At 36.8% G+C, this 13,165-nt stretch overlaps 1 protein-coding gene across 1 annotated transcript in view; it reads right to left on the bottom strand.

Moving 5' to 3' along the window:
- Positions 1 to 1,864: 1,864 nt before the first annotated feature.
- DIAPH3 (diaphanous related formin 3) overlaps positions 1,865 to 13,165 on the bottom strand; it is a 211,686-nt gene continuing 200,385 nt past the window's right edge. The window contains 1 exon segment of the mRNA XM_027674265.1: positions 1,865 to 2,181. Within this exon segment, the coding sequence (XP_027530066.1) occupies positions 1,925 to 2,181 (257 nt within the window). The 3' untranslated portion in view covers positions 1,865 to 1,924.

Here is a 13,165-nt window from a genome sequence, read left to right as displayed (position 1 = left end):
TTGTTCATTGAAAAAATCAGTAGATAGTTTTGTAACTTTTCTTTGCTTGATCAACTCACAGTAGTGTCTTGAACTGTTAGCTCTCTCTTGTGGACTATCACCCACTAATTCAAATGAACAAGTTTAATGTTCATGAAAATGAATTTGTACTTCTACCTACACTTGGTAGGTCATCCTCCTAGTATTTCAGAGATGGCTCTCTACTCCTAGCCCTTTAATTTTAGCACGCCCTCAGCAACTGAAGAGATTTGATGAATGGTTTACTCTTCTTCCCCTTCACATGCATTTGCTCTGTGTTTGAAGGACCTTTTTATTTAGTCAATCATATTGCACTTTGAAGACAGTCATTTTTACTGCACCCTGTAAACAGGGGTAGTAAGTCTTAATAGTGGAGGTGCAGAAGACCTTAGTGGAACAGCTACTAGTTGTTATCCACTAAAGATACATTTCAAGTTATCAAAGGTGTCTCTCTATGACAGCTGTGCCCACTATTTGCAAGGGGAGCTGGAGAAATGGCTGAGGCCTTCTCTGAATCTTTGTGACTTCTGTTTATACCTCTCTTTTTTCAGCTAAGGCAGGAAATGTAATTAGTGTACAGTGACAGTTAAAACTGCCTCAGAAACATGAGATTGATTTCCATGATGGCTGAAAAGTCCTCCATGCAGTATGTATAAACAGGCCCAGTTTTTGAGTTTTAATTAACTTTATTAATGTTTAGTGCGGGAAGTACAAAGGCAACTTAAACAAGGATATAAAAAGCACTGGAGCATTGAAACACTGGTTTCATGTAACTGACTCTTATTGAAAGACATATTTTTCAGCATTTTGTAAAGAAAAATAGAGTAATTTAAAAGAAAGATATTAGATACTTAATACGCTCTTATAATAAGGAAGCTTTAAATAATGGAGCAAAGATAGTAATAGTAGATTCCTATTTGGTAACATAGGTAGCAACTCTTTATGATGTGCAATTAATAAATATGATAGCGGACACGCAACAATGTACAATGACAGTGGGATAAAAGAGATACAATTACATGCAAGACTCCTATTGTGCCAGCAAATAAGACTTAACAGGCTACTGGAAAATGAGTTTGTGAAAAACCAATCTTTTCCATTACATGTTCCTTTTATAGAAACATATCAACTCACATGAAAAGATAAAATATTACACTGGTAAATAACTGTGAAGACATTTTCCCCAACTATAGACAGAATTGCAAAACCTTGCAATCACAGCAATTGTATATATTATTTTGATTAAATAATCATAACTATATATCACAGCAGTGATATATTAATCACACAAAAAATATATTATTTGCATAGATTTTTTTGTTTACTGCCCATGGATTACCATTTGGTAAATACATATATATTATCCAGCAAGCTTTGGTGCTCTTTGATGAACTCAAGTTGGAATATGGCTGATTTATACGATACATTTTTGCTATTACTGTAATTGTAAAGGATACTGTAATGATACATTTAGGGCGCTGAAACCTCTTAAGTACAGGAATTATAGTAAAAAATATAAGAACACCTTTTCTGTTATTTACTGACCCTATTCCCAGGCATGATGATTTAACAATATTTAAAAGATATTCCTATTTTGAGAAGCATTCAGATCAGGTAGTCAACAGTCTGTCCACTAAAAGGGTTGTGCCTTGGAATAATTTAGTTTTACTTCTGATACTTTTCATATGCTTGCTATGTAAAAACACATAATAAAAAATCATCTTGCAGTTATGCAAAAATGTAGTATTGTTTTGTACAGTCTTGCAAACAGTTTAGAAGTAGATCATTCATCCACAGAGAATTTAGGAACTCAGAAGTATGCAATGTCAATAATAGAAAATTATTGTATTTTTAAAGACGTAGACTATTATTTTTAGGCTTTTATTTAATCTTTTATATGATTATTCTATAGTGCTCGCAGTCTTGCCAAGAGAGCTTCTACTTCTGGAATGGCTTCTCCCTTAGAAGGAGACTCAATGAGATCGATTTTCTTGTCCTTGTTGCCTTCTCCATGACAGTCTTCCTTTCTCCCAACAGCCTTGTTCCATGCCTTGGAACTTGTTTCCACATCATATGTAACTTCTTTGGTGACTGGGCTTCTTGTCAAGTTTAAACTGATACTGTGGTGTGAACACGGCTTCTCTAGTTGTTCTTTCTGGTTCTCTGCAGAAGATAAATCAAACAAACCTTGTTTCACTATTAAAATACTCAGTTTCAATATTTTGTAATATAAAAAGATCTCTTGATCAGACAAATTTTACATGCAGATGATGCACTAGAAGGAGTAATGATTGCCAAGGAGGCAAGAAAAAATATATTATCACTTCAAAAGCAGTAGGCTTGGTCCCTTGGAAGTGATACAGACTTTACATGACTTCATTAGATTAGCATCCATATTTCTTACAAAATCACAGATAGAGCTTGACAGGATCCTCCTTTCTTACTAGAGTCAAAGAGAAAACAGAGTACCTAGCACCTCTCAGTGTCTTCCAAGGTTTTACCTGGTTAATTGTATTTCCTACATATTTTTAAAATATTTAAATATTTTTAAAATTTTAAAATGTATTAAAAAATCTATTTCAATTTAATTATCCATTATAATAACTTTTCTTTCCTTAGTGAACTTTTAGACAGCTGAGTCAGGAAATTGCATAATTCACTACATTATGGTAAATATCACTGGCATTGACTGTCACATGAAGTTGCACTCAGTTAATATCCAGGCAGGAGTTTTACAGGTTTGGTATGTATTAATAAACAGATTTCTTTTTTGTCATTCCCCACCCCCGCTTCCAAATCAAGTGACTGTTCTCCAAACCAGCATGAGTGGTCCCTCTCATAGATCTCAAACTTTTTAAAAACAAGACTACTCAATATTCATGTAACCTTGAGCAAGGCTTGAAAATGGCTTCAACACACTTGACATGACATTTAAAGTTTTTTGGTTATTCACTGAAAGATGTTCCATCATCCCAATAGTAATGACTTTGGAGCACAGGCAGTCACTCATGACAGTGTGTTTTATGTGAGTGCTGAAAATTCCTACCGAAAACAGCTTGTACATTAAAAGGCAGCTGCTGAAGATATTTACTGCACTGTCATTCCCTGACCAGGGGCTCTCAGTGATGGATGAGGATTTTACATACTTTCTTGGACAATCTCAGCAAATTTTGTAAGTACGATCACCTTTTGGAAAGTGAAGGAAAATAAATACCTCCTTTCTATTATCTTCTAAGTCAGATAAACAATTCCTAATTAAAATTTCATAAGACAAATTTTGCACTTAGCTGAAAAATGTAATTTTTTTTTACACTGTGGAAAATAACTTGACCTTGAATATGCAGCAGCACACATTTCAGTGTTCCTGAATCACAGGAAGCCAAAGACTTATTTATTAACACATATTTATAATTACATATAATAAACCCATCATATATAATTGAAAAATCCCTGTTTATGTACACTCTTAAATATCTCATTCTACTTAAATGTTTATGCTTATTGATTCTGAACACATATTTGCAGGCTGATAAAAGCATGCTACCTGTGTCAATATACAAACTACTAGCTGCACCATAGATCTTTCTGCTTACATTCAATCTAGGGGCAGCAGGAGAAATACCTGGTGCTTCAAAAATCAATACTTTTGTTTTAAGTAGAAGAAAACATATTGTCATATAATAAGAGATTAAGTATAGCTGTTGGACTTTTAAAAAAGGCAAAAAGAAATTAAGCACTGAAAGTAAGCTTCTCAAATGTACCAACAACCAAATTTTAACTTCTTTGCAGTTCAGCAGTCTTCACCCCAAAATACAAACACATGAGGATCAATTAGGTGTGGTGAACTAGACCGAGTAACAAAAGTGGGGAACACTTATGAAGTGAGGCCTCAAAGTAAAATCCAGCAGTAAAATTCCCCAGTTTCTCATAGTGTACGAGGGGCAGAGTAAGGCGCCTTAGAGTGAGATTTAAGACAGAAAATAGTCTAAGCAGGGAACTGCAGCAAGTTAGCTATTAAGTAGTAGCTGTTGGGATCTATCCAAACTCTTTTACTACTTTGAAACTCTAACTGATTGAGGCTTGCACTTCAATGTGTCCCATAAATTGCTGCCTACAATATGGACTTGTTGCATGGGAATAGGACAGAGTAAAGCTGAGGACAGCTGTGCCTTTTTTTTTTCCTTAAAACAACAGCAATCATGTTGATATTTTTGACTTTCTATGCATAGACTAAGGAGTGGAGCATTCAACTTGTGTCTTTCCCTTCTCTCTGAAGGGCCCTGCAACAGTGAAAAATGGAAAGTGAGTGAAACGCTGCTTAGTTTATGTCAGTAGTCCTCGTTTCATCTCCTTTTCAGTGATGATGTCATGATTCACTAGGAAAATCACAAAGTCTCATGTTCTTAATACGTGACACGTTATGCTAGTGATAAGCAGCACTTCCTAAATAATGAGAATGCTTTGGTCTCAGCCATGCTACAAATCATACTGAGCAGCTAGTGTCAATTAAAAAAAATAGTACTTGCACACACATATTTTATCTAAATCCAGTACTATCATCTCAAAGTTGTTATTTCAGCTGCTTCCTAAATCATGTGGCATCTTTACCATGTATGTTCCTTCAATCAAGGAGAAACTTCTCCACACAGCATTGTTATGCTTAAGTGCAAGTCCAGTATTAGCATAAGTGCAGGTAGGAGTTCCCTGCTTTATAAATTGGCTGTTGTTAATGTCATTTAGAAACACTGAACTTTGCTAGTCCTGGCTCAGAAAACATACACATTTACCTACAACCCTAGATTTCACTTTGGTTATTACGCACCTAAAGAATTAACTGCTGTAATACTTGAGGTATTACGGCTACTGGTGGTATTCATCAAAGTGAAAGATCACTTCCCTTTAAATCAAACTGTAAAATTAGTTAGATACAAGCAAGGTAAAAAGTCTCACTAATTCCTCAGTTTTTTATTTTAATCCAGCAGGAATTAATTTGTGTTAAAACTAAGCTCTTAAACACTTTGTACTTCTTCACACAGTTTCAAAACTTGCATGCATTGGTGATTGGGTACCTCATCCATTCCACTGTCCTGACTTGGGATTGTTATCACACCTCCCTCAAATCCTATGCTACAGTAGTAAAACCAGAGAAGTGTATTTTCAACATGTATCTGTTGAAGTGGGTGCTTTAAAAAAGCCAATGCACCCTGCATGTGAATTTAGAACTACACAGTTGTAAGCTGCTGCAGGTTAGCATGTAACTGACTACTACAGTGGAAAAGCTGGACTTCCTTAGTTCAGAATGATAAAGGCTATAAAGTTATTTACTTTTAAGAAGAGTCCAAAGTCAAGATTACCTGACAAAATAAGCACAAGAATAAACAGCCATTAATATACTGATATTAGACATTAAAGCCTTTGAATCATCAGAGTAATGAAGTTTTGGAATTCACACATATAGAACTGAGAGCAAGAAAACATAAGTCATAAGAAGGAATTTGATCTGGTTCTGAAGACAGTATTTGATATGGCTGGCTAAACGGCAAGGAGATGGCTTAGTGACATTGGCCACTTACGTTTCTATAACAAGGGAACACATAGAAAATCCACAAACCATATAGATATTAACAGACATCCTAAACTGGTTTGAACTGTTATATCATAGACATACATAAATTTGTTTTGTGCCTGTGACAGTAAACTATATTCAAAACAAATTGCAGAATAAAAGTAATGTATCTACACGCCTACATGCATTGGTTCAAATACACATTTAAAGAATTGAATATAACTAAAATTACAGAAGGCTAAATGAAAACTACTCATGGAAGGGCACTTCTGCATGAATTCTTGTTAAGAAGAAAGCTTACATTTCCGGAGATGCACTATTTGTCCACCTACTGTAGCAAGGTGTACCTTCTGGCAGTAGCAAGACAAAAAGAAATCAGTCATTAAAAATCACCAGATAAAGACAGAGCTTATTAATTTGCTGTATATACTGGAAGCAGTTGAGACAAGTTTCTACTATTTGGTCACTTTTAACAACTGAAATTTGCCATTTGTCATATCAAAACAATCACTATGCAGATTAAAAAAAACCGCAAAACTTTTGAATTCAGGATTAAGTTTTCTAAACACTGGGTTGATAAGACATTTACCCATAATAGTTTTGACTTTACTGCTGGTGAATGCCTTCAGGCACACGTTAGGCAGAAATCACATTGTACACTACAAAAGTCTCAGTGTCCAGATTCCATGACATTTAAATAATTTCTTTTCCCTTGTTCAATATCAAACCCTTGTGGGTCCTCCAGTCCTATTAAAATTCATTTTGTGCAGATAATAATTTCTTTAATATTGCTGTTAATCAAAATCATCTTAAAACCATATTCACATAACCTAGACCCAAATAGTTACTATTATCTAGATACAAGTCTTTTAACAGCAATGCTTAGGAAATTTAGTTGACAGAAAATTTTGCTTAATATAGCTTTCCATAGTTTATAAACGGTACCCCAACATAGAATAACTTATAACAATATGCTTATAATCTATTAAAGGCTACATACTTCATATTCAGAAAAAGGAAGTAGTGCACCAGCATGTAAACAAAAAATACCAGTAGTATGAGATCTGCCTGCTGTGAACCTGGGGATTGAAAATATGATCAATTGGAGATTTTTAAATCCTGCATAATAGTGTTATATATTACCTTTAATAAATAACAAAAATGATTGCAAGAGACTAAAGTTGAGATAGATTTTTTAAAATAACTAATAAATATTTAAAATTAAAAAGGACGTTGAAAAACTTTATTTCATCACATAGTTTCTCAATAAAAGTCTTGATACTAAGGACATATTTCGTTTTTATGTAAATACTTGTACGCTGATTGAAAAATAAACTTCGAAATACAATAAGAAGAACTGCATTATGTGGCATTATATGCTTGTATTACTGTCATACATCTCAATGTAGGGCATAACAAAATTGTAACATAAGAAAGAACAATTGCAGTTACAACCTCATTACATCTCTTACCAAGTTAACAGTGAAAAATGCTGAAAAACCAAGTGGAATATTTCTGATCTCTCTGACTTGTGCTCCACATACTACATCATATTCCTGAAGCTATGTGTATGCCAAGATTTTCTAAAGCCCACCCACACAAACATTACCCACAATGCAAATTGTTTTTACATTTTACATCACAACTTGGCTGTCCTAGACTCTGAATGCTCTGGTGCCAAATGGCTTTGGCTTGGAAAAAGTAAGAGCCCTAGCTATAACTCTTAACCATTGTCTTCCTAGTGTGGTGTCGTAGTTTGTCTCTGGTTCTGTGTCCCTGATGCATGGAACCGAAACTCAAGGAAAAGCAACACCATGCTGATGCTGTGCTCATGTATTTCCCCAGCAAAACATCAGGGGAAAAGGAGCATGCATTTTTGACAGCATGCCATGTACTGATTCTGGATGCAGCTGTATAGCATTCCTACAAGCTGGAATGCTTTCAGCAGTCCAGCCTCTGTCAGGAAGTCCTGCCCATTTCCCACAAATTACACTGGTCACATCATCATGCATGTCCCAATGCAACCTTAACAAGTGAAGTGTATTTAGACAATGGTCATGTACCATGGACCTTGTGAGGATATTCTCCATCTAAATAAACAGCAGCCCTTGAGAAGTCAATCTGGAGATGTTCCTAAAGGGTTTCCTTGATGATACCAAAGTGTAAAGCATCCCTGTTTGCTGAAGGTATGAGGAAAACAGTTTCTAAGCATGAACTACTTTTTTGATATAAACATTGGCTAATGTTTCAAATGGTGGACATTTTCTTAGGTAAACCTTATTTTGAAAGGATGAGTATGACCACTGCTGGCAGACACTTCGAGGACCTCTGTTTTAAGTTCAGGACAAGGCGGAGATTCTGAATTCCCACTTCAGTTGCATCTAGCTTCAGCTCCAAAGTAAATAGCTGTATTGGGTGTAGGTAGTAAAGCTTTGGTAGCAGGGGAACTGCAGGAATGGCCTCAGTGAGGAGAGACCGTGATTGTCCTGTGCGGACACAGCTGGTTCCAGATGGCTCCAATGTACCCCCCAACAGGCTGAGCCAGCCACTCCTCTGTGCCATTAGTTGTCTCAATGACAGGATCTGCAGTGATAATTAAGGGGTGGGACACAGGCCTAGAGTGAAGTCAAGCCTGAGAAAGTAGGAAGACTGTGTTTTAATTATTCTGTTTGTTTGGTTGTTGTTTTCCAACACCCAAATCAGTAGTGTGCATATAAACTGGCAATGAATTAATTTGTTCCACGTCAAGACTGTTTTGTTGAGTAACTGCTGAGTGATCTCCCTCTCTTTATCTTGACCCGTGAGATTTCCTGCTTCCTAATCTCCTCCCCATCCCACCCCACCAAAGTGGGGACCAAATGAGCAACTGAGTGGGAGGTTGGCTGCCACCCAAGACCAACCCATCAGAACAGCTTAGAGATAAGATGACTCCGTCTCTTAGCATTCCTGTTTCAAATAGTCCATTAAAAAGCCTCACCAATTCTCAGAAATGTCATGTTGAACTTCCAGATTCCAAACTCTCGGTCAAATCTGCCTTATGACCCAGAACCAGAATTTAGACATAATATGAAAGGCTGCTACAGCTAGAAGGTCCATTCCTATTACATAACATCACTCATAAAAAATGTGATAGCTCCTTGCTGCATACTATAATGGAAAATACATTAAATACTTTTTATTGGTTTCATATTTTTCCAATGATTCCTCTGATTGACAAGCATAGGGTTGAAGAATGTCCCTGGTTAAAGGAATGCTATGTATTGTTACAACTTATTTCAGTTTGAACCTGCAGGTCCAGCCCTAACACCTAAAGGAGTGGGAGTTGTACGTGAAAGATCTTTGCTTGATAAGTAATTTCTTACATCCTAGTATTTCATACTAAATGCTCACAACTCTACTAATCTTAAGCAGACAATAATTCATGAGGCACTAAAAAGTGTTACTGATATTTGGAACCTTTTTTTTTAAATATGCACGTTTCATTTAATAGTTGCTGCTGTTCTTGAGTGTTACATTAAAAAGGTGTGAAACACAAGGAATAAACACTATGAGTAAGCTCTATTTAGATGAGATAAAGTTTTCAGAAACACTGAATTTGGGTTTTTATGTTCATTTCAAAGGCAAGAATAGAGTATGTCAGCACTAAGTGCGGCTAATATGGAGGATTTATAGATACTAAATTTCAAAGAAAATCAATTACAAACTGTGAGCAAATTAATTTCTTACGAGAGGAATTATGCTGGACCAGCTCCCTTTCACTTGGCCCTAAAGCAAAGCCTTTAAAAATTCTTTTAATCCCTTACCTACCTACACTTTCTCAAAGACTACTTCAAGTTCCTGCTAATCATTCCATTCAAACTTTAACCTATATTTTCCAAAGGTAGTTTGCATTTGCATTGAGTTGGGACCAATTCCTCTGTTTAAACTAATATATTCTCACTTGTGATAAGGCAAAGATTTTTTTTTACAAGAAATGCAACTTTAACTTACTGGCATTTTAATGAAAGTCTTGAGTGCCTGTCAAGATGATAAGAGAACAAGAGTGTGGATCAAGCTGCTGGCAGAAATCACCCAAGCTTTTTATATATATGAGAGAAGAAACCTCTGAAGGTGTCTGAGGACAGACTTAGGAGTTTGGCATCCTTCCTATTTCACCTTGAATTACAGTGGATCTTCGTGTCTTTTCATGCATTTTTCCCCAAATGAAGGCTCATTTGTGAATTTCTAGGAAACTGCAAATGGAAATTTCCAAAATAAAAATCTACTTTGTGGTCATTATTGACTTTTAGAGCACATGGTTGTAATCACTCTTGAAAAATTAAATTCCAAGTCTCTTAATCTCAAAATGGATAAATCATATGGCATAGCTTTAGTATTAATAGTTCATAAATTAACATTCTTATTATGTCAGGACAAAGGGGGTAAAAAGGTAAATGTTGATCGACATGAATACCCAGCAGAAATCTTCAGGAAGTGGGCAGAAATATTACACAGCCTAGGTGTTTATGGGATTTCTCCCAAGGTACAAATAGAATAAACAACAATATTTGCTTTTCTTCAAGTCAAGAAATACCCAGGAAATGACAATAATAAAACTAGAAGTTAACATATTTAGACTATTTTAAATTCCTGAAATGTGGTTTATTACTTGCCTTTTTTTTGTTCACAAGTATATTGTGGCTTGCATTGTAAATCGTCTTTAGAGTTAATTGTCAAAAATGATGGCTGTATAACTTAGTGATCAGTGACAAGATAACATAGGGATCCATAGTCTAAAGCTACCCTCTATTCGGCTGATGATAGTTAACGTAGTTCCCACATACTAAACTGCCACTGATGCCTTTGAGCAATAGATACATTTAGTCTCCAAACCTGTCTGCACAGCATCTACCTGTACATGAATATTGGTTTCAAGGTGCACTTTGATAAAGAACTTCAGGAATATGCATAAAGACTGCTGCCATCAAAGGAAAGCCACTAGCAGTTGCAATGTGGAATGATAAGTAATATGCTGATGAAAATTACTGAAATGGAAAAGAACCACACAATTTTGTCTTCTTTTACCAATTGTTGTGGAAAAACACAGTAGGAAGCCTCCTACCTCTGGAAAATAAACTCCCCAACAAACCCAAACAACAAAGCAAGTCTTAAAGACCAATTTTGTACCTATGAGATTCTACTCACTGCAGCTCTAAATAGTGTTGTTGCTTTTGTTTAGTATTTACTATTTAGCATACACATAAAAAACCCAAACCAAAACAAAAAAAAGCAAAACCCACCAAAACTGTGCCCCATCACTGAAAGTGTTCAAGGCCAGGCTGGATGGGGTCCTGAGCAACCCGATCTAGTGAGCGGTGTCTGTGCCCATGGTGGGGGTATTGGAACTAGATGATCTTTAAGGCCCACTCCAATCCAAACCCTTCTGTGATTCTATGTATCTATGTCTAGTAATTGCCTTAAAAGCTTAACACTAAATTATTTCTTATCCACTACGCTTGATATCAAAGCTACTCCCTAACTATTCCAGTGACTGCTACAAAACCAAACAATTTTTAGTTCTTATTTTTATCCCAAACTTCCATTCCCAGGCTATTGGTAAGTTGCATTGCTTGAAGTTACAGTACAAATACTTTGTAATGTCAGATCAAATCAATGGGAAAAACTTTCTTTCTCTCATCATCCGCTGCTCTTCTCTCCTAAGGAATCAAACTGCTTCTAAGCAAAAGGGGGCTTTAGAGACTCTTGGAAATATTTTTGAGAACAGCATAAAGAAGAAAGGCTAGAGCTGATAGTAAATTAGGTGGGTGTTAGTTTTAATAGTTGAGTAGAAACATAATTTCCTCATGTTCCTGTAACAGGTACAGGACAAATGTCCTGGGGCAGTTCTTGTCCACGCAGGTCACAGTCACAGTGGGCTGTCATTCACTATTATTCAAAAGACTGCAAGAATAGCATATGGCTCTCAGGCTTCTCTCCATTTTAAAACATTTTTAAAACAAGTGTCTGGAATGAAGAGCAACAGAGAGCATTGCCTGTTAATGCAATGACAGGGAAGAGCGTAGTGATTTACTAACCTGGAAAAGTATTTATGAAAACTCCAAATTCTAATCAGTGCTTTTTTATAGCATGGGTGCTTCTCAACAGGATGGAAGCAGACCTGACTGTGAAGTTTAACTTCTGTTAACTAACATCCAAGATTGCTTTCATGAATATACTGGATGGAAATGGAATAAAGCTGAATCATCTTAGTTCATGTAACTTTCACATTATCATTATGGTCCTTTTTTTCCTCTGACAAAGCTCTGCAGAAAACAGTCAAAACTATGCTACCCAGGAGACTGAAACTGTGTAGCAGGAAATAGTACATATTCAAGAAGATCCTTATACAAAGCTAAATATTGAGAAATAAAGGCAGAGGAAAAGTGATTCATCTTTCCTTGCTCTACAAGATTGCCATATATATTCTTTTGACAATTCTTCCCTCACTCCTAATATGATGCTCTAATTAATGCTATGTGCTTTCACTTAATTATTTCCTCTCTTTGGGATGGACTGTAATTGGGCCTTGCTCATGTGTGGAGAGACCTGGGATGTAGAAAAATGTTTCTACTCCCTACATGTGAGACATTGAAATGGTTTATGGCTTAAACATTGTTAAAATCACCGAAGGACTTTTGTCCACTGTAGCAAACTGTGCAAGAAGTAACTGTTCACTGAAGCCCGCCCCTCCCTGAATATGCCTACTAATTTGGACTGTGGCGGGAACTGAGATAAGATAAAGGTGGCACTATTGTCCATTTTTCCCAGGAGAAGAATGTATCCATGAGTGGAAAAGAATGGAATGCTAATGGCTCAAACAATCAAGATGCTGATGATGTGCAAAGTAACAGCCCAGGTGCTGAGGGCGTGCAGATTTGACACCTCAAGGTACAAGCTGAGTGTTGGACAAGATAAGGAAAGAGGCAAATCCTGCAAGGTGGGACAGTGTTTCTTTGTCCTTACACAAATGACTCAGCTTCAATAATCCCCACCTCCTTTCCCCAGGGAAGTATCAGAACAATTCACATGTAGCCTGAAGATATTAATCTCTGCTGATGGGCAATGATCTCAATGGTGCTGACATAACAGGTAGCTGTAACATCTTAGAAGGGTCTCCTGAAATGTCCTGTGATCCAGTATTACAACATCCAGTGTAAAACTTCTCACCCCAGGGGAGGTATCAGGGGCATTCCCACCTAGACTAAGCATAATAAAAGCCACCCTCGGGCTTTGCTCACTACATGGGACTTTTCTTACCACCCTGGGCTTTGTGGACTTCACTCAACACACACGGGCTTCTTCCCTCCCCACAGGACTTCCCTTACTGGCATGGTCTTCCCTCATGGCCCAGACTTCATTCAACACCTGGGCTTCTTCCCTCACACGCATGGGCTTCTTCCCTCACTATACGGATTCCTTCCCTCACCACCACATGGGACTTCCCCTACCACCACAGGTTTTTTCCCCTCACCACCCCAGGCTTCCCTTGATGGATCCAGACTGCAACCATCACTCTGACAAGACTAGAACTTTCACCACTGA

The sequence above is a fragment of the Neopelma chrysocephalum genome, unplaced genomic scaffold, assembly GCF_003984885.1.
Source record: "Neopelma chrysocephalum unplaced genomic scaffold, ASM398488v2 Primary Assembly neopelma1_25, whole genome shotgun sequence".
Classification (NCBI taxonomy): domain Eukaryota; kingdom Metazoa; phylum Chordata; class Aves; order Passeriformes; family Pipridae; genus Neopelma; species Neopelma chrysocephalum.
The sequence above is the reverse complement of the archived record's forward strand: the minus strand, read 5'-3'. Positions and strand labels throughout refer to the sequence as shown.